Source organism: Odocoileus virginianus, chromosome 9 (genome assembly GCF_023699985.2).
Source record: "Odocoileus virginianus isolate 20LAN1187 ecotype Illinois chromosome 9, Ovbor_1.2, whole genome shotgun sequence".
NCBI lineage: Eukaryota > Metazoa > Chordata > Mammalia > Artiodactyla > Cervidae > Odocoileus > Odocoileus virginianus.
The window spans coordinates 30,711,015-30,733,088 of NC_069682.1; the positions used below are offsets into that span (position 1 = coordinate 30,711,015).

Genomic DNA, 22,074 nt, shown 5'->3' on the forward strand with positions numbered 1-22,074 from the left:
CACTGTTTTAATATTAGGCACTCTTTGAGAAGTCAAGAAATGGAAAAGCAAAACTTCTGAAGCTGTTGGAAAAAATTACTTAAATGAGGCTAAACTGACATTTGGACATTAAATGTAATTTCTTTTTATAAAGAAATATTTCACATGATTTTAATGTTTTCTCTATTTATATGTAGGCCTTGGATGTTTGCTTTTAAGGTTGTCCCTTCAACAATTTTTCCTGTAAAATTTCCCTGCTGCTTAGTTTCTGTATTTGTAAATTGTATAGGTTATGAACCTGAAGACTTTTTTCCAAGTAAATGGATGTTAAATTAACGGTTTTGTATTGTGATTTAATAGAAATTCCCAGGCTCGTCACCAGTTTTTAATCCAGTTTCCTAAGTATAGAAAAGTAGATGATACAGATGTGAAGATGAATGTCCAGAGAAATTATCTGGCTTTATAGGAAAGTTAATAATAGATGTTGGCATATGATTACCCTAATTCTCTTTCCCTGAAATTATTCAAAGCTTCTAGGAGAACAGAGAACATTTAAATGGAACTTGGCTGTTGGTACCAATAAAATGATTCTTTGGTCTTATCCTCCATGAATAGTGTTACAAATACCTGAGGTAGAAGTCACACACCATTCTAATATTGACAAAGCAGAATTTCTTTGAAAATGCACATTATTGGCTTGCTTCTATTATATTCTTGTAGACTTAGACTTTAAAATATTCCTTTTTTTTTCTGGTGAGTTGTTAATCTGTAAATCTGAGGCTTTTTTCTTTGCATACTAAAAAAATTCTTTGTTTCTAATAACTGAGGTTAGCTATAAATTATATTAAATATTAATAGCAATTTAGTTCAATACAAGTTCTCATTCTGGCAGTTGCCAAGTAGTTCCTGTGAGTGTTCTGTGCTGAATCCTACCAGAATTCACACCAAGAGCAAATCAATATGTTGACTGTTAACATTTTTATCCAAAGTGTGCAGATTTTGCTTATTTTAAATATGGTTAATTTAAGCTGATGCAGCATCATGATTTTAAGGCAGCATGCCTCATTTCTTTTGAGTAATCCTTTATATTATATTTAAGTTTATAATAATTGGTACAAGATATGCCATATTTTATAAACTTTATGACATCTCTAGTTTTCACATCTGTACCATATTAGTTTCATAGCTGAATATAGAAGGAAAGTAGGAAAAAATTTTTCTCAACCTCCCTTATTAAGTTCTCCCTTTATGAGTAGAGGGAGAAATACAATTATATGAAATAGAGTAACATTTTTCATTACTTATTTTTTGTAGGAATCTCCATCTGCCTCAAAACCCTGCTATCCTGAACATGAGTCTTCTCCCTCTTCACCAAAGCACCAAGATACAGTTAGTATGATAGCAGCAAGTAGAAAATATAGTCCAATTATTTCAATCAGTTTCAGCAAATTAATTTTCTCTTAAGTGTAATGTTTGAATATCTCTTGGGCTTCTATCAAATTTCATTGGTCTCTCAAAAAATAATCAGATAATAGGTTTAAATTAAAAATCAGATTTTATTGATTTAAAAATTCCCCTCTTTGTGCAAAGTATGGTACCTTCGTGATCAACTTGTATACCATATTTATAAGGGATGAATTTATGTTTGGCTTCTGAACATAAATGTTAAAGTCCCTGAAGAATACTATCAGGTTTACACATTACCCTTTCTTCCTCAGGCCAGCAGTCCAAAGGTAAGAAGCACCCTCCTCCTTATTAACGAGCTTAGATGCCCTTTTCCCCTCTAAACTGTCAGATGCATCACCCAGCCTATGCCAGGTGATATTGGCAGTACCTAACTCAACTTCAGGTTTCTCCTAAGCTTGGAAAACTGCAAGTGACTTCTCTTCAGTCTTAATGTTGGAGAAATTCTACTTGACCTCAATGTTTGTAGGACCCCCCTCCCCCCAAGTCTTCCTGTAATTTGCTGCTCCTCCTCTTCCCTTTCAGTGCCTCCGTTTCCTTTCAGAAAGGGGGACTAAACTTCGTGTTGAGGTCTGTGAGACTGTGCCTGTCCTGGGCCCTCAGCCCCACTTACTTGTTCTCACTGCTCTCTGACTCTTCAACTCCAGGGTCTTCATGTACTGAAACCCGTGTCCCTCACATCTTTGTCCAGTCAACTTCTAGGTCATTCCTTAGAGCTCAGTTCAGACTCAGAGTTTTATTCTAATCCTCTAGATTTGGTCAGATTTCCCTGTAGTGGGTTTCCCTGGTGGCTCAGTAAAGAATCTGCCTGTAATGCAGGAGACCTGGGTTCAATCCCTGGGTCGGGAAGATCTCCTGGAGAAGGGAATGGCTACCCACTCCAGTATTCTTGCCTGTGCAGAGGAGCCTGGCGGGCAACAGTCCATGGAGTAGCAAAAAGTCAGACCCGACTGAGCGACTATCATTTTCACTTTCATACTTTCCCTGTAGTCCTCTTCATAGCATTTAAGTATATGTTATTTGATTCCACAAAGTAGAGCAACGCTTTTCATTTCTTATTTCTTGTAGGAGCTTCCAACCCTTAGTTACTGTCTTCCCCACTAGACAAAGGAAAGCTTCCTTAGAGCAGAACCAGAGTACTCAGTGCTGTAGAGTTTTGCTATTCCAGGGAGTTTTGCTGAATAAACAAATGAAATTTGTAAACTTTTTTTAAAAAACAAACTTTTATTGTTATTTCCTTAATTTTAAGGAATAAACTTTATTAGGATACTTTTAATTTCCCAAGAGCACAGATTTTCACAGATGGTGCTTTCCTTTTACAGGCTCTTCCTCCCTTCCCTGCGCAAGTCTGGTCTTTTGATTCATCTAACATGTTGTCCACCTGTCCTTCTGATGTTGCTCAGAGGGTTTCATTGCCTACCCTGCTCCTTGGCTTCTCTGCACCTACAGTTAATCCTGAGCTGATTTGTAGGAGGACTCTGTAGGTCCTGCCCCCACTAACCTCAGCGTAACAATATATCTTCTTTTTCTCTGAGCTCCAAGTCATTGACAGCATCTGTGGAGTGAAAGTTACCTTGTGTTCCCCCATCTCCCTGCTGAGAGTTTAAACTCCAAAGGGACTCATAGGGGCTGCTTTCTCCTTTTTTCTATTATTTAACACAGTCCTGGGTACATAAACATCAAATAAAGATAAAAGTGAATGTGATTTTAGTGGTTTTGTCAAGAATTATTGTATGAACCTAAAGTACTGTTACTACAGTACGCTTAATTTATCCATCTAGCTAGAAAAAGAAGGAAACCTTTTTAAACTTACTTTAGGTATGGGTAATATATAACTTCTAAGAAGACCTTTTATAAATTGTTTATATTTTGGTAAAAGGGAATTTCTAGGTAACCCTACAAATACGAGTTTATAAATGTCCCACGTAGGTTACAAAGGACTGTTTGCAGATTATTCCCCCAGGCAGTTATCCTTTCTCAAGGGTTTGCCAGCACCGACTGTCCTGGACTCAGGGTCCCCTCTGATGGCCATGGCAGGGAACTACCTCACCAGGATTCTGTTTCATTCTTTTATTTTCTTGCAGGTGGGGGGAAAAAAAAAAGGGATAATTCTGTTAATTCTGCCTAAGGCTATTCTGTTTTCTCGTAAGTGCAGAGTGCCCTTCCCCCATCCCACAGTTCAGCTCCCCGCCCCCAGAGGCTTCTGTCCTCTGAATGTCCTCCTCCTCCCTCAGCCTCTGCTTCCTGTCCGCCACTTGCCCTGTTTGGACTGAGTCTTTTGCCTGTCTTTCCCACTCTTACCCAATTAATATGAGCAAATATTTTCTTAGTTCTTTGAGTTAAAATCTAGTTGGCATAAAAAAGCCTTAGTGGTAAGAAAAAGGAAGCTACAAATGTAGAAATGAAACTGACACTATAATCAGTATTAGTTACCCAATACCATCTTTAAATCTCTGCAAATTGCCCAGCTACCTCTCAAATCTCTTTTTTTTAAGAATTAAAACTGTATTGAAATATAACTAACATACTGTACTGTTCACCCATTTAAACTGTACAGTTTGGTGGTGGTTAGTATTAATGCAACTGTTGTTACCCTCATTTTAGAATATCTTCATCATGTCGAAAAGAAGCACTCATCTGTCATGACCCCCTCTGCCTCCACACCCATCAAGCCCTAAGCAGCCAGTAATTACTTTTTATCTCACTGGATTTGCCTGTTCTGGTCCTTTTGTATGAGTAGAATCATATAATATGTGGTCTTTTTTCACAAGCTTTGTTCACTTGCATATGATGTCTTCATTCAGTCTCTTCTAATCAAAGCAGATTAAAATTTCATCCCTTAATACAGATTTTAAACATGTTCATTTTTTTCTTGTTTTCTCTCCAGTTTTCAAATACATTATTTTTCATAGTCACTTGAAGTCCTTTTTAGAAATTAGTGTATACATCTTTTAAAAAATTGATAATGTTTCTCTACAGTATGACTAGAGCATGGATTCAGTAGGATTTTGTAGGCTAATCTAAGGACCTAATCTCTATTTGTCCCAATGTGCCTATGAGAATATGCAGTTTAAAGTTTTCAGTTACTGAATAGTGAATACAATTTTAAATATATAATTTGGAAACTTGAGCTTTGACCTTATGTTTTCAAATAGTGATATTAAAGTGCTTTACCCACTTTGGAGCAAAGGACATTTCAACACGTTCTTTAACAAGAGTGTTTAGTGGACAAATTGTCTAGTTTTTTTCCATTGAACATGATTTAGACATTAATTTTTTAAAAATAAAACTGGTTCTTTAAACATTTTTTTAATCGAGGTGAAACTCACTAAACATAAAATTAGTCATTAACTATTTTAAAGTTTGTAATTCAGTGGCTTTAGTGTATTTACAATATGCTCCTAGTTTTAGGACGCTTTCATCAGGAGATCCCTACCCATCAAGCAGTCACTGTACATTTCCCCGCCCCTTCTCCCCTCCCCCCAGTAAGCTCTAGTTTGAAGATCTGTATAAATTTACCTGTCCTGGAAGTTTCATCACAGTGATTCTTTTTCGACATTATATTCTTCCTCTGTGTAGAAAGAATCTTTTTATTACGTTATTATAAGATGATTAACTGAAGATAAAGGTTTTATTGGGAGATACTGATTTTGATATTAACACCAAAATTGGGAAATGCTTACTTTACTAAATGAATGCAAAAATTAGTTAGAAATTCTGGAACCTGCAAAGTGGTTACAAACCTGTGGAAGTTTTCCCAGATTACTCAGTGGAACAAATATTTTATTGCTTTCTTGCCTTACTAGGATAAGAAAATCTTATTACAGTCTTTTTAGTTCAACCTTAACCAATTTTGCTAGTTTTTATTAAAACATTCCTGCTTATTTTCAACTTGAAATTTCCTTTGGAGTATCAGCATATTCAGACTAAGAAATATGCATGTGTTGAGTGTGGACAGTTTTTAGAGGACTTAGCGAAGTTTTATGAAGTTATTTTAGTAAGCTACACAAAAACATTGATGGACTTTGATCCTAAGTGGAGAAAAGTACACCAAATAGTATGAAATAAAAATCTGTCTGAATTCCTTCCCCCCAAAGCTCACACCTAAATAGTCAAACCTGTATCTTCCTGCTCATCACTTTTATGTCAGATGTAGAACTTCAGTGTTTAAGAGCTAAAGCTTTATTTTCTCCATCACTGACCTTCTCTTATATTTCGTTTTTCAATGCCTTCTTTTATTTATTTATTTTTTGGCTGTACCGCACAGCATGCAGGATCTTAACTTCCTGACCAGGGGTCAAACCCACACCCCCTGCAGTGGAAGAGGGGAATTCCTTTTTTGTTTTTGGCTGCACTGGGTCTTTGTTGCTCTGCACAGGCTTTCTCTAGTTGCGGTGCACCAGCTTCCCATTGTGGTGGCTTCTCTCGTTTCGGAGCACAGGCTCTGGGTGTACTGGCTCCTACCGTTGCGGCATGTGGGATCTGCATTTTGGCATGTGGAATCTTTCATGATTGCTCTGTGGCACGTGGGGGTCTTCCTGGACCAGGAATCTAACCTGTGTGCCCTGCGTTGGCAGGCGAATTCTTAACCACTGGACTCAGGGAAGTCCCTCTCTTACATTTCTTAGTAGTGTGATAGCACAGCTACTTTGTTGGTTAATTACTGACCTTCCATCACTGACCTTCTCTTATATTTGTTTTCTTAATGCCCTCTTTTATTTAATTTAATTTTATTTTTTGGCCACAGCACATAGCTACTTTGTGGGTTAATTACTTCAGTAAATATATATTGAGCCCCAGGTTCCTGCTGGCCACTGTGCTGGGCGCTGTCATACAGCGATGAGCACAGCAGATCTAGTTCCAGCGTACAGCATGATAGAGGGTGAGTAAATTATATGTAATAGTGCTTTGCAGTAAGTGCAACACAGTAGGCGAACTAGGGGCCGTAGTCATAGGTTGGAAGTGGAGGAGTTCCTACTTGAGGGGTTGGGAAGACTCCTCTAGAGAGTGCCTGGTGGTCCGGTGGTTAAGACCCCATGCATCCAATGCAGGAGGGACGGATTCAGTCCTTGGTTGGGGAATTAAAATCCCACATGCTGCTTGTCGCTGCCAAAAAGTGAAAAAAATACCAAAAAACAAAGAGTGTTCTTGCCACGGAGGGACTCCCCTCTACCCAGCCGCTCAGGCTTGGGAGATTCCCAGCGCTTCCCTCTTCCTACTGTCAACTCTGTCTTCTGAATCACTCTCATATTTGACCCCTCTTCACTCCCTCCCTGGAGAAGGGAATGGCAACCCACTCCAGTATTCTTGCCTGGAGAATTCCATGGACAGAGGAGCCTGATGGGCTACAGTCCATGGGGTCGCAGAGAGTCAGACAGGACTGAGCGACTAACTTTCACGCGCTCACAGCTACTGCCCTGGTCCAGGCCTGCAGCATCCTTACGGTGGTAACTAGGAGTGTTCCGCTTGAGTCCGTTGTCACCTGCCTCTCCTTCATTCTCCCCACTGCCTTTGTTTCCGCTACTTCTCCACCTCAGTACTTTGAGGGAACTTAAGGCTCTTGCAGCTGACGCTCCTTCGGCCTCTGTGCGCTCACCCGTCTGTCATCCCCACCCCATGTTTCCCTCCGGCTCCTCCTGGTCCTCAGTCTCTAGGAAGCGGCCCTGACGCCCTTCCTTCCTCACAGGTGGAGTTAGGTCTGCCTTTCTCACTGCACTTCTCATTGCTGTGGTCATTGCTTTGCACCTGTACGCTTTGAATGTGGCAGATTTTGTTCTTAGGTTCATGTTGGAGTGCTTGCTCCTTAGAGCGTTAGTGCTTGGGGCTTGGTCCCTGTGAGAATTTCCTGGGTACTCTGGGCCCTGCCCTTGAACGATGCCTGTACATGCATGGTTTTGTGCAGTATTGGTCCATTCACAGCTCAGGTGAGAATCCCTGATCCAGAGTGTCTTTTCATCCCTCAGGCTCTGGCCATCTGTCACTGCTGCTGTCCCTTCCATTTCTCTTCCCTTATTGATGCTGGCATTTCTGTCCTGTCTCTGCTTTTTCTCCCACTCTGTCCCAGCTTTGGTGTTTTTAGTAGGCTTATTCCTGCTCCTGTGCTTACACAACCAGGGCCCTTCCTTTCAGATAAACGTTCCTTAGTTTCTGGATCATTGAAAGGTTTTTTTCCCCCCCTTCTCTGCTTTTGATAGTAAATTGGGAATGTTCTTAATGTCCTGTGCATGTTTTAAACTGTGTAATTGATGTTTTTATTGAGAGGCAACACAGAGTTCTTAACGAAAAGAATCAGACTTGCGTATCTAAGGCGAGCCAACCTTATGCTTTGTGAAAAAAATTGCGGTAGTTTGGATATTTCCCAAGTTCCCAGTTACCAAAAGTGAATAATAGAACAGTTTGTCAGCTTTGTCTATAGATTTGAGTTTTTCTTATTAGACCAGGCAAGCATTATCTTTTAGACATTAGTGAGAAAATATTCAATATTTATATCCTGTACAAGAAAAATTTGGTTGTTTTTCCTAATTAAAGTACATTGAGAACATAGCCGAGGTGTGAGTTAAATAGTTAGAAATAAATTCTGAATCGGGAGTCTTTTTCCCCTGTATGTGTATATTGTGTGTATGTTTTAGTTGAAATAAAATTGACTGCTTTGTCCTCTGCTTAACAGCGCTCACTAATGCTGATTATTGCTGTAGGCATTAACTCATTTTGATTAAATTGATTTGAATATAGACGGCTAGAGGAGTGAGAAGCACTTCTTCAGTCCCACCTGAAAGGATGTTAAGATAACATTTAACTTGAGCACAGCAGCTTTTGCCTTCCTAGGGTGTGATGGTGAAGCTGTGTAACTGGTTTTTACATCTGCTGACTAATAGATGTGGGTAGTCTAGAGCCCAGTTCACCATATGTTTAATGAAGCATGTAGTGAATTCTTTATGCCACATTAAGGCCAATTCTATGCAGAGTACCAGTTACTTTAAGTAATTTATTAAATACAGTCACTGCATTTGTTCCATCTGGTTATTTTTACATTCTGACAAAGTGGGTATCTTAAATAATTTTCAGACTATACTGTTGTACAGTGACAGCAAAATAAATAATTTCTTTTCTGTGATATTTATCCTTATAGCATTATATCCTTTGCTGTGAACAGAAAGTCATAAATCACTTTTCCAGTGCTGACTTGTAGCGTTCATATGGAAATCTAGTTTGACTTTACCTTATGACTGCTGTTACTTGAGAAGAACAAGTGCTTAATTATAAAAACAACTGAAAATAACTTTTTTAACTGAAAATAACTTTACAGAAGTATTAGAAAATTGTATTTTTAACATATTGTGCAACTAAAAACATATTACTACTGACTAATCTTTTCTTTTAAGCTAATATTAGAGTACCAGATCATTTTGATTCAGTTGTATGTAAGAATTTAGACCTCACTGCCTATATGAATGATGTATAAACAGTAATACCTCTGTTCCATACCATAGGGTCAAGAGAAATATGGATTATTAAATGTAACAAAAATTACTGAAAATGGAAAAAAGGTTCGGTAAGTACACAAATCATTAATGATGTTTTATCTGACTGATATAAATAAAAATTGTATATAAATTATATTCTAGTAGAAGTGATTAACAGTTTCAAAACAATTCAAATGTATTTTCTAATTATATATATATATATATGTAATTGTTAGGAAGTGTAGCAAAAATTTTCTTTATCTTGACAAGTTTCTTAGGATGAGGTTAAATTCAGAGGTGATAAGGCAGACGATTCTGAGCAACCATTAGCTTTATTAAAAATTTTTTTCCAACAAGTAATAAATGCACATGGCAAAATACAAAGATACACAGAATAGTCAAAAGCCAGTCACCAGCCATCAGTTTTCCTTTCCCAGAGGCAACCAGTTAGGTCTAGTGAGATGTACTGTTTTCCTCCATAGAAAGAAAATAGATATATTTATATATGCATAGATTACTTTTAACAGTCTTTTAACAGTTTATCTTGGAGATGGTTCTGTTTCATTGCATGTACAATTGGTACATTGTTTTTAACTGCTGCATGTTGATGTTTAGTTGCTCAGTTGTGTCTGACTCTTTTGCAACCCTGTGGACTGTAGCCTGCCAGGCTCCTCTGTCCATGGATTTGTCAGGCAAGAATACTGGATTGGGTTGCCTATTTTTCCTTCAGGGGCTCTTCCCGCCCCACGGATGGAACTCCTGCGTTGGCAAGCAGATTCTTTGTTTCCCCGGAGCCACCTGGAAAGCCCATAGTTATATATTATGTGGCTGTATCATAGTTTATTTAATTGTTATTTGCAAGTATATGCCGGTCTTTTGGTAAACATATAGGACTTTTACATCTCCCATCCAAGTACTAACCAGGCCCGACCCTGCTTAGCTTCCGAGATCAGACAAGATCAGGGGCGTTCAGGGTGGTATGGCTGTAGACAGGACTTTTACATCTTTTACTATTAAAAACAGTATTATACTCAGTGTCTTGCACAGCTCATTTTGTATGCAGATATGCCTGTAGAATAAATTTTGTAGAAGTGGAGTTGCTAAGCCATATGCAGTGGTCACGTTGATACAATTTCAGATTATGCCTCAAGGTCCTCAGTCAGTCCCAATTCCAGGAGCCTGGGTTTTCTCTGCACCTTTGCCAGTTCAATATGTTGTCAGACTCTTTGATCTTTGCTACTGGAGATTAGAGAGAAATTGTATTTTTATTTGCGTTTCTTTTAGTGGGGTAGAGTGTCACAAACCATATGTATTTCTTTGTTGTTGTTGTTGAATTATCAGTTTATAGTCTGACTCTTTTTCTCTTGGGTTGTTGGTTTTTTTTAATTGATTAATTCAGCTGCACTGGGTCTTTGTTGCTGCGCAGGCTTTCTCTAGCTGCAGCCAGAGGGAACTGCTGTCTGGTTGCAGTGAGCAAGCTTCTCATGGCAATGGCTTCTCTAATTGTGGAGCGCAGGCTCAGTAGTTGTGGCACATGAGCTTAGTTGCTCCGCTGCTGTGGAATCTTCCCAGGCCAGGGATTGAACCTGTGTCCTCTGCATTGGGCAGGCAGATTTTTATCTATTGTACCACTGGGAAAGTCTGGGTTGTTAATTTTTTGGGTAATGAATTTAGGAAATTAGCTCTTTTTAAGTTACACTTTCTCCGATTAAAAAAAAAACTTGAAATGCTGTGGTTTTATAGCCAAAGTGTCAGTCTGTTTAAGAAAGAGTTTAAAATTTACATGTTAAAAAAAAAAATGTAGTCAAGGTTTTTAGATTTGCTTTAATTGAACTATCTTTGTCAGATTTTTGTACTTGGAAGTTTGTCTCTTCAGTACTCTGAAATAACTTTTACAAGTACTGCAGTTGTCTATTCCTTAAGCTGTTCCTTGGTGGAAGTCGGTGAATTGGATCTTTTTTCCTCTTGGAAATAAGTGGTGCAAGTAGGTCTTTGGCCACTTTCTCTGTTTGCGTTGTTGTCATTTATCTCATGATAGTCTTTTGGATTTTCTACTTCTTTTAGAATACTTTTTCCTAAGAGTACATCTATTTCATTATATTCAAATTTATTCACATTTTGTTGTTTAGTCGTTCAGTTGTGTCTTGACTCTTTGCGACCCCATGGACTGCAGCACACCCTGTCCATCACCAACTCCTGGAGCTTGCTCAGACTCATGTCCATTGAGTCAGTGATGCCATCCAACCATCTCATCCTCTGTCGTCCCCTTCTCCTCCTGCCTTCAGTCTTTCCCAGCGTCGGGGTCTTTTCTAAGGAGTCAGTTCTTCGCATCAGGTGGCCAAAGTATAAGAGTTTCAGCTTCAGCATTAGTCCCTCCAATGAATATTCAGAACTGATTTCCTTTAGGACTGACTGGTTGGATCTCCTTGCAGTCCAAGGGACTCTCAAGAGTCTTCTCCAACACTACAGTTCAAAAGCATCAATTCTTCGGTGCTCAGCTTTCTTTATAGTCCAACTCTCACATCTGTACATGACTCCTGGAAAAACCATAGCTTTGGATAGATGAATCTTTGTCAGCAAAGTAATGTCTCTGCTTTTTAATATGTTGTCTAGGTTGCTCATAGCTTTTCTTCCAAGGAGCAAATGTCTTTTAATTTCATGGCTGCAGTGACCATCTGCAGTGCTTTTGTAGCCCCCCAAATTAAAGTTTCTCACTGTTTCCATTGTTTCCCCATGTAATTGCCATGAAATGATGGGATTGGATGCCATGATCTTTGTTTTCTGAATATTGAATTTTAAGCCAGCCTTTTCACTCCTCTTTCACTTTCATCAAGAGGTTCTTTAGTTCTTCTTTGCTTTCTGCCATAAAGGTTGTGTCATTGGCGTATTTGAGGTTATTGATATTTCTCCCAGCAATCTTGATTCCAGCTTGTGCTTCCTCCAGCTCAGCATTTCGCATGATGTACTCTGCATAGAAGTTAAATAAGCAGGGTGACAGTATACAGCCTTGACATACTCCTTTCCCAATTTGGAACCAGTCTGTTGTTCCATCTTCGATTTTAACTGTTGCTTCTTGACCTGCATACAGATTTCTCAGGAGGCAGGTCAGGTGGTCTGGTATTCCCATCTCTTGAAGAATCTTCCACAATTTATTGTGATCTACACAGTCAAAAGCTTTGGCATAATCAATAAAACAGAAGTGGATTTTTTTTTCCCCCGGAAATCTCTTGCTTTTTCTATGATCCAACGGATGTTGGCAGTTTGGTCTCTGGTTCCTCTGCCTTTTCCAAATCCAACTTGAACATCTGGAAGTTCACGGTTCATGCACTGTTAAAGCCTGCCTTGGAGAATTTCGAGCATTACTTTGCTAGTGTGTGAGATGAGTGCAACTGTGTGGTAGTTGAACACTCTTTGGCATTGTATTTCTTTGGAATTGGAATGAAAACTGACCTTTTCCAGTCCTGTGGCCACTGCTGAGTTTTCCAAATTGGCTAGCATATTGAGTGCAGCACTTTAACAGCATACTGTTTCTGTTCTTTATTGTTCCCATCTTTGCATGAAATGTTCCCTTGGTATCTCTAATTTTCTTGAAGAGATCTCCAGTCTTTCCCATTTTACTGTTTTCTCCCATTTCTTTGCATTGATCACTGAGGAAGGCTTTCTTATCTCTCTCTGCTATTCTTTGGAACTCTGCATTTAAATGCGTATGTTTTTCCTTTTATCCTTTGCCTGTAGCTTCCTTTCTTTTCCCAGCTATTTGTAAGGCCTCCTCAGACAACCATTTTGCCTTTTTGCATTTTTTTTTCTTAGAGATGGTTTTGATCCCTGCCTCCTGTATGGTGTCATGAACCTCCATCCATAGTTCTTCAGGCACTCTGTCTATCAGATCTAATCTCTTGAATCTATTTGTCATTTCCACTGTATAATCGTAAGGCATTTGATTTAGGCCATATCTGAATGGTCTAGTGGTTTTCCCTACTTCAATTTAAGTCTGAATTTGGGAATAAGCAGTTCATGATCTGAGCCACAGTCAGTTCCCGGTCTTTTTTTTTTTGCTGACTGTATAGAGCTTCTCCATCTTTGGCTGCAAATATAATCAATCTAATTTCGGTATTGACCATCTGGTGATGTCCATGTGTAGAGTCTTCTCTTGTGTTGTTGGAGGAGGGTGTTTGCTACCAGTGCATTCTCTTGGCAAAACTCTGTTAGCCTTTGCCCTGCTTCATTTTGTACTCCAAGGCCAAATTTACCTGTTACTTCAGGTATCTCTTGACTTCCCACTTTTGCATTCCAGTCTACTATGATGAAAAGGGCATCTTTTTTCAGAGTTAGTTCTAGAAGTTCTTGTAGGTCCTCATAGAACCATTCAACTTAAGCTTCTTCAGCGTTACTGGTTGGGGCATAGACTCAGATTACTGTGATATTGAATTGTTTGCCTTGGAAAAGAACAGAGGTCATTCTGTCATTCTTGAAATTGCACCTTGGTACTGCATTTTGGACTCTTGTTGACTGTGATGGCTACTCCATTTCTTCTAAGGAATTCTTACCCAGAGTAATAGATATAATGGTCATCTGAATTAAATTTGTCCATTCCAGTCCATTTTAGTTCACTGAGTCCCAAAATGTCGATGTTCACTCTTGCCATCTCCTGTTTGATCACTTCTAATTTACCTTGATTCATGGACCTAACATTCCTGGTTCCTATGCAGTATTGTTCTTTACAGCTTCGGACTTTACTTCCATCACCAGTCACATCCAGAACTGGGCACTGTTTTTGCTTTGGCTCCATCTCTTATTCTTTCTGGAGTTATTTCTCCACTCTTCTCCAGTAGCATATTGGGCACCTGCTGACCTGGGAAATTCATCTTTCAGTGTCGTATCCTTTTTGCCTTTCCATACTGTTCATGGGGTTTTCAAGGCAAGAATACTGAAGTGGTTTGCCATTCCCTTCTCCAGTGGACCGTGTTTTGTCAGAATTCTCCACCATGACCCTTCTGTCTTGGGTGGCCCTATATGGCATGGCTCATAGTTTCATTGAGTTAGACAAGGCTGTGGTCCATTTGGTCAGTTTGGTTAGTTTTCTGTGACTGTGGTTTTCATTCTGTCTGCCCTCTGATGGATAAGCATCAGAGGCTTATGGAAACTTCCTTTTGGGAGAGACTGACTTTTTCATACTGAGTTATGTTAAAATCCATGGGTCTGTGTTGCATTTTGCATAATCTTTTACCTGTGCATAATTTTGTAGCATCTTATAGGTCATTTGGAAAATACCACTTTATGAAGGTTGCTGATTTTTCAAATGTTGGCACATTTTATTTTATGATATCAAAGAATCACAAATCAGTATTGTCATTGTCAAAGTCACTAAGTTTTGGAATATTGTCAACCTTAACGTGGCACAAGTGCTGAGTTTTCCAAAATTCTGCTTTCTGTTTGACAACTTTAATTTGTTATTGTCAACATATACTATCATTTATTTTCCTTGAAATGACAGACTCACTTCATCCATTTTTGAGATAATGTCTACCTGCCAAATAGTCAAGTTTAAATAATCACAGTGTATCACAGACTGTTTTTTTAGGGGAAAAAAATTGGTTCCATGAAAAAAACATGACTAATTTCTGCCTGCAATTCAGTCACACAGACCTCAAGGGAGCTATCATTCACTCAGTATTCAAATATCCATTATTTATCCTGAGATATACAACTTAGATAGCATATTAAAAAGCAGAGATATTACTTTGCCAACAAAGGTCCGTCTAGTCAAGGCTATGGTTTTTCCAGTGGTCATGGATGGATGTGAGAGTTGGACTGTGAAGAAAGCTGAGCACCAAAGAATTGATGCTTTTGAACTGTGGTGTTGGAGAAGACTCTTGAGAGTCCCTTGGACTGCAAGGAGATCCAACCAGTCCATCCTAAAGGAGATCAGTCCTGGGTGTTCATTGGAAGGACTGATGCTGAAGCTGAAACTCCAATAGTTTGGCCACCGCATTCAAAGACTTAACTCATTGGAAAAGACCCTGATGCTGGGAGGGATTGGGGGCAGGAGGAGAAGGGGACGACAGAGGATGAGATGACTGGATGGCATCACTGATTTGATGGACATGAGTTTGAGTAAACTCTGGGAGTTTGTGATGGACAGGGAGACCTGGCGTGCTGCGATTCATGGGGTCGCAAAGAGTCGGACACGACTGAGCGACTGAACTGAACTGAACTGATACATTCTACAGTTTTTCTGATTTTGAAAATTAACTCAAAAAGCTTATTTAAAGTGGAAGTATATTTGAAGTGGAAATATATTTTAGCATTTTTCAGAGAGGTTAGTAGATGCTATCTAAAGAAATATAAGATTGAGTATAAAATAAATTTAGAAATGAAAATAAATCCTTCCAGAATATGTTGCTCATTGAAAGAAAAATGTGCTCAGAGTGCAGCACAAAGCAAAATCCAGCTCAGTCTTAAAAGAGACATCTGAGAAATGGTTTAGAAAATTAAGCACAAAGGCATATCAGAGGAATATGAGAATATCCCTTTCCATAGAGAAAGTAGATCGTTTCAACTAAGGGGAATCACTAACGTCTTTAAAATGATAAAGCCCTATGGATCAACTCACAGTGAAAACCTAATTAGAAATAGTCCAAGTAAGTAGCATAATGACTATTAGCAAAACAGGAAAGAAAAGGAAAAATAGACACTCTGTGGGAGTAAACTTTATTTTACTTTTCAAGGTCAGGTAGATGTAAAAAGTTGTAAAATAATAAAGTAGGTCTAATTGATAGATTCTAAATTCTACATTCTGCAAATGGAGAATAAACCTTCTTAGGAGTGTCTATAACATTTTCACAAAACATACCATATGTTTGGCTATAAGGCAAGCCTTAAATTCCTGTGGAAGATATATTTGATGTTCATTTTAGCCTGCCAGCAATTAAGTTGCCTAAAAGGTAAACACTTTTACCTCTAGAGTAGGGATTGAAAGAGAAAAAATGAGGCCTTTCCTTTATACATTTCTGTGCTCAGAATTTTGATAGCGTATGTTTGTTGATTTTGTAATTTAGAAAAGTTTTTGAATGTCTCACTTTAGTAACCTAAGTGATGATCATTCAGCATGGAATTTAGAATGTACCTACTGTCTAGTGCTTACCTAGTGCAGCCTCATTAGGGGAAGGATGATAACTAAGACAGAAAACAATCTACAGTGAGTCAGGTTAAGATAATCCTGTTTGTCTACTGTTTGTGAATAAGAATTCTTGCCAAATGTAGCATTTCGTTCATATGATTTTGAATGTGTCCTTAGTCACAGATGTGCTTGCTAGATTACTCTCATGTGAACATGATTAGATGGGTAGTTATTCTGATAATCTGTATCTCTAATTTACTTCATTTGCTTTGGGGATATAAAAGGATTGTAGTTTCCATTTGAATTATATCCACAGTAAAAACAATGTCAGTAATGAGTATAAATCGTGGACCACATTAATATCAGTGAAGTAGATTTTAATTTTTTAAGTTTGATTGGAAAAGCAGGATATGCGGTTCTCATTGGCCATCTTTTCATTGCAGAAAGAACTGGTTGTCTTCCTGGGCCGTTTTGCAGGGTTCATCTTTACTCTTCACTAAAACCCAAGGAAGTAGCACAAGTTGGGTAAGTATTTCTTTTCTTTGGAGGCTTTACACATTTAAATTATATGGACGGTATTGCACTTGAATTTCATAAGGTGTTCCAGAGTCCTTCTAACTACCGCTCCTGTGCAAATAAATGAGGCTTTCTTAGTTAAAGATGCATTTTGACTCATAAGAGAAAGAAAAGGGCCACTTAGAAAAGTTGACTCGTATTATTAAAATCCTGACTTTACTCTTTCAGGTATTTATTTAGTCAGAAAATAAGCAGTCATGTGGCAAGCCCCACCTTGATTTGTGACCTGACCCATGGATACTAGTCAGATTTCAATGTCTATATATGATATGAGCCAGCTTTCAGAAGAAAACGAAATGTCACCATTACTTGTGGGACTTTGAAGCTGTTTGTATATTTGAGTATTTACTACTGTTAATTCTCGGTTATTTATAATATAAATACCAAAAATTATAATTTGTGACATATCATAGGTTAACATTTTTTAAATGCTGAAAATGTATGAGATACTGTTCTAAGTATAGAGGATGGGGTGTGTGTGTGTGTTGTGTGTGTGTGTATATATATATATATGTATATATGTATTATTCTCTTAACTCTGGGAGAGTGCTGTTTGTCATCCCCTCCCCCCCTGTTGGAGATGAGAAAATGAGGTGTGAAACAGTTCAGTGACTCGCTCAAAGTCTTAGAGCTAAAGTCAGTGACTCGCTCAAAGTCTTAGAATGACAGATCTGGGTATCATTTTGGCTCCAGAGTCCATGCTCTGGGTATTTCCAGAAAGATTTAAAAATGAAATTAAGCTATTGTCTTTCATCTGCTTTATCTTCTACCTTAATGAATATTTCTTAAAATTACTGAGTTGCTTTAAAATGACTAGGACCTGTTGGCCTTACCTTTGATAAAAGAGAAATCCATTTGTAAAATCAAAGCAACTTTTAGTCACATACCTTTACAGTCATGTAACATTGTTCAGAGCCAGGAGTGTCACAGAGCATGCTAGTCCTCAAACACTGTGATGCAGTAACCTCCAAAACTGTTGGATGGAGTGCAGATAGGAACTGTCTGGAATATTTCTTCTCTTTTGCTTCTCTGATGCTTTGATTTTCTCTCTGGTCTGCCAGTGCAGTGAGACTGACCTGTGATTGCTTATCCACATTAAAAGACTTAAATTTTTGTTTGACTTGTCTTAAAGTAAATTGATAATTGTTTTTCCTTTGTCACCTGAGGTGAAGCGTGTTGTACTTGTCTGTTATATTCACGCATTTCTAGAAGATGATGTAGTTATTTATTCTTTCTACTTGTGGCTCAACTTTTATTTGAAATTGAGTGAAGGAAGTGAATGAAAGCAATGGAGAAGCAATTAGAGATTAAAGTAATAAAAAAGTTACTGAAGAAAGTTGGATAATGATCATTTATTTGATAGTTATCAATCCTTAAAGATTGCAGGTTGTAGCATATACAAATAAAACAAGTACCTAGATCACTGGTAAGTGAGGCATCATTGAGGTAGGCAGATATGTCCGTGCTGCTAAGTTGCTTCAGTTGTGTCAGACTCTTTGCAACCTATGGACTGTAGCCCGCCAAACTCCTCTGCCATGGGATTCTCTAGGTGAACGTACTAGAGTGGGTAGCCATTTCCTTCTCCGGGAGATCTTCCCTACACAGGGATCGAGCCCATGTCTCTTATGTCTCCTGCATTGGCAGGCAGTTTCTTTACCACTGGTGCCACTGTGACTTAAAGAAAATGAATTTTTTTTCTAATTAGGGGATGTTAAGTGAATACGCTAGCACAGAATGATTAGTATAGACTAATGGTTGCCTTTTAAGAAAGTCTCTTGAAGACTTTACATAAATCAGAACTCATAATTAAAACTAATGCCAGCGGAGGGCATAGGGTATTTCTGTTCATCATCTCAAGCTGGGTTACTGCATTACCATGTGGTAATAGCAGAAACATCGCTTAAAATTCACTGAGCTCACCAATTTTGAAATTGTGAAATTCTTAATAGCGTTTTAACTTCAGAGATTCACTATTTGAGTTTTTGCCTTTAAATTTTATTTTATTTTATTTTATTTTTTTAATTTTTTTCCATTTATTTTTATTAGTTGGAGGCTAATTACTTTACATCATTACAGTAGTTTTTGTCATACATTGAAATGAATTAGCCATGGATTTACATGTATTCCCCATCCCAGTCCCCCCTCCCACCTCCCTCTCCACCCGATCCCTCTGGGTCTTCCCAGTGCACCAGGCCCGAGCACTTGTCTCATGCACCCAACCTGGGCTGGCGATCTGTTTCACCCTAGATAATATACATGTTTCAATGCTGTTCTCTTGAAACATCCCACCCTCGCCTTCTCCCAGAGTCCACAAGTCTGTTCTATACATCTGAGTCTCTTTTTCTGTTTTGCATATATGGGTTATCGTTACCATCTTTCTAAAGTCCATATATATGTGTTAGTATACTGTAATGGTCTTTATCTTTCTGGCTTACTTAGCTCTGTATAATGGGCTCCAGTTTCATCCATCTCATTAGAACTGATTCAAATGAATTCTTTTTAATGGCTGAGTAATATTCCATGGTGTATATGTACCACAGCTTCCTCATCCATTAGTCTGCTGATGGGCATCTGGGTTGCTTCCATGTCCTGGCTATTATAAACAGTGCTGCGATGAACATTGGGGTGCACGTGTCTCTTTCAGATCTGGTTTCCTTGGTGTGTATGCCCAGAAGTGGGATTGCTGGGTCATATGGCAGTTCTATTTCCAGCTTTTTAAGAAATCTCCACACTGTTTTCCATAGTGGCTGTACTAATTTGCATTCCCACCAACAGTGTAAGAGGGTTCCCTTTTCTCCACACCCTCTCCAGCATTTATTGCTTGTAGACTTTTGGATAGCAGCCATCCTGACTGGCGTATAATGGTATCTCATTGTGGTTTTGATTTGCATTTCTCTGATAATGAGTGATGTTGAGCATCTTTTCATGTGTTTGTTAGCCATCTGTATGTCTTCCTTGGAGAAATGTCTGTTTAGTTCTTTGGCCCATTTTTTGATTGGGTCATTTATTTTTCTGGAGTTGAGCTGGAGGAGTTGCTTGTATATTTTTGAGATTAATCCTTTGTCTGTTTCTTCGTTTGCTATTATTTTCTCCCATTCTGAAGGCTGTCTTTTCACCTTGCTTATAGTTTCCTTTGTTGTGCAAAAGCTTTTAAGTTTCATTGGGTCCCATTTGTTTATTTTTGCTTTTATTTCTAAAATTCAGGGATGTGGGTCATACAGGATCCTGCTGTGATTTATGTCTGAGAGTGTTTTGCCTGTGTTCTCCTCTAGGAGTTTGATAGTTTCTGGTCTTACATTTAGATCTTTAATCCATTTTGAGTTTATTTTTGTGTATGGTGTTAGAAAGTGTTCTAGTTTCATTCTTTTACAGGTGGTTGACCAGTTTTCCCAGCACCACTTGTTAAAGAGATTATCTTTTTTCCATTGTATATCCTTGCCTCCTTTGTCGAAGATAAGGTGACCATAGGTTCGTGGATTTATCTCTGGGCTTTCTATTCTGTTCCATTGATCTATATTTCTGTCTTTGTGCCAGTACCATACTGTCTTGATGACTGTGGCTTTGTAGTAGAGTCTGAAGTCAGGCAGATTGATTCCTCCAGTTCCATTCTTCTTTCTCAGGATTACTTTGGCTAGTCGAGGTTTTTTGTATTTCCATACAAATTGTGAAATTATTTGTTCTAGTTCTGTGAAAAATACCGTTGGTAGTTTGATAGGGATTGCATTGAATCTATAGATTGCTTTGGGTAGTATAGCCATTTTGACAATATTGATTCTTCCAATCCATGAACACAGTATATTTCTCCATCTGTTTGTGTCCTCGTTGATTTCTTTCATCAGTGTTTTATAGTTTTCTATGTATAGGTCTTTTGTTTCTTTAGGTAGATATACTCCTAAGTGTTTTATTCTTTTTGTTGCAATGGTGAATGGTATTGTTTCCTTAATTTCTCTTTCTGTTTTCTCATTGTTAGTGTATAGGAATGCAAGAGATTTCTGTGTGTTAATTTTATATCCTGCAACTTTACTGTATTCATTGATTAGCTCTAGTAATTTTCTGGTAGAGTCTTTAGGGTTTTCTATGTAGAGGATCATGTCATCTGCAAACAGAGAGAGTTTCACTTCTTCTTTTCCTATCTGGATTCCTTTTACTTCTTTTTCTGCCCTGATTGCTGTGGCCAAAACTTCCAAAACTATGTTGAATAGTAGTGGTGAGAGTGGGCACCCTTGTCTTGTTCCTGATTTCAGGGGAAATGCTTTCAATTTTTCACCACTGAGGGTGATGCTTGCTGTGGGTTTGTCATATATAGCTTTTATTATGTTGAGGTATGTTCCTTCTATTCCTGCTTTCTGGAGAGTTTTAATCATAAATGGATGTTGAATTTTGTCAAAGGCTTTCTCTGCATCTATTGAGATAATCATATGGTTTTTATCTTTCAATTTGTTAATGTGGTGTATGACATTGATTGATTTGCGGATATTAAAGAATCCTTGCATTCCTGGGATAAAGCCCACTTGGTCATGGTGAATGATTTTTTTAATATGTTGTTGGATTCTGTTTGCTAGAATTTTGTTAAGGATTTTTGCATCTATGTTCATCAGTGATATTGGCCTGTAGTTTTCTTTTTTTGTGGCATCTTTGTCTGGTTTTGGAATTAGGGTGATGGTGGCCTCATAGAATGAGTTTGGAAGTTTACCTTCTTCTGCAATTTTCTGGAAGAGTTTGAGTAAGATAGGTGTTAGCTCTTCTCTAAATTTTTGGTAGAATTCAGCTGTGAAGCCATCTGGTCCTGGGCTTTTGTTTGCTGGAAGATTTCTGATTACAGTTTCGATTTCCTTGCTTGTGATCGTTTTGTTAAGATCTTCTATTTCTTCCTGGTTCAGTTTTGGAAAGTTATACTTCTCTAAGAACTTGTCCATTTCTTCCAAGTTGTCCATTTTATTGGCATAGAGCTGCTGGTAGTAGTCTCTTATGATCCTTTGTATTTCAGTGTTGTCTGTTGTGATCTCTCCATTTTCATTTCTAATTTTGTTAATTTGGTTCTTCTCCCTTTGTTTCTTAATGAGTCTTGCTAATGGTTTGTCAATTTTGTTTATTTTTTCAAAAAACCAGCTTTTAGCTTTGTTAATTTTTGCTATGATCTCTTTACTTTCTTTTGCATTTATTTCTGCCCTAATTTTTAAGATTTCTTTCCTTCTACTAACCCTGGGGTTCTTCATTTCTTCCTCCTTTAGTTGCTTTAGGTGTAGAGTTAGGTTATTTATTTGACTTTTTTCTTGTTTCTTGAGGTAGGCCTGTAATGCTATGAATCTTCCCCTTAGCACTGCTTTTACAGTGTCCCATAGGTTTTGGGTTGTTGTGTTTTCATTTTCATTCATTTCTATGCATATTTTTTATTTTTTTATTTTATTTTATTTATTAATTTTATTAATATATTGTCAGTAATACATTATGATAATCATTTCAGATTGGTAT

The 22,074-nt window shown here is 38.0% G+C and overlaps 1 protein-coding gene across 8 annotated transcripts in view; it reads left to right on the plus strand.

The window, feature by feature from the left end:
- The window catches only part of ARHGAP12 (Rho GTPase activating protein 12), a 119,276-nt gene that overhangs the window by 78,506 nt on the left and 18,696 nt on the right, over positions 1-22,074 (plus strand). For 6 of the 8 annotated variants that reach the window (XM_070472132.1, XM_070472130.1, XM_070472134.1 and 3 more), the window contains 3 exons: positions 1,294-1,368; positions 8,934-8,995; positions 16,470-16,551. In XM_070472132.1, coding sequence (XP_070328233.1) covers positions 1,294-1,368; positions 8,934-8,995; positions 16,470-16,551 — 219 coding nt within the window. The remainder of the gene's footprint in view (positions 1-1,293; positions 1,369-8,933; positions 8,996-16,469; positions 16,552-22,074) is intronic. The other 2 variants (XM_070472133.1, XM_070472136.1) reach the window with 1 other exon arrangement.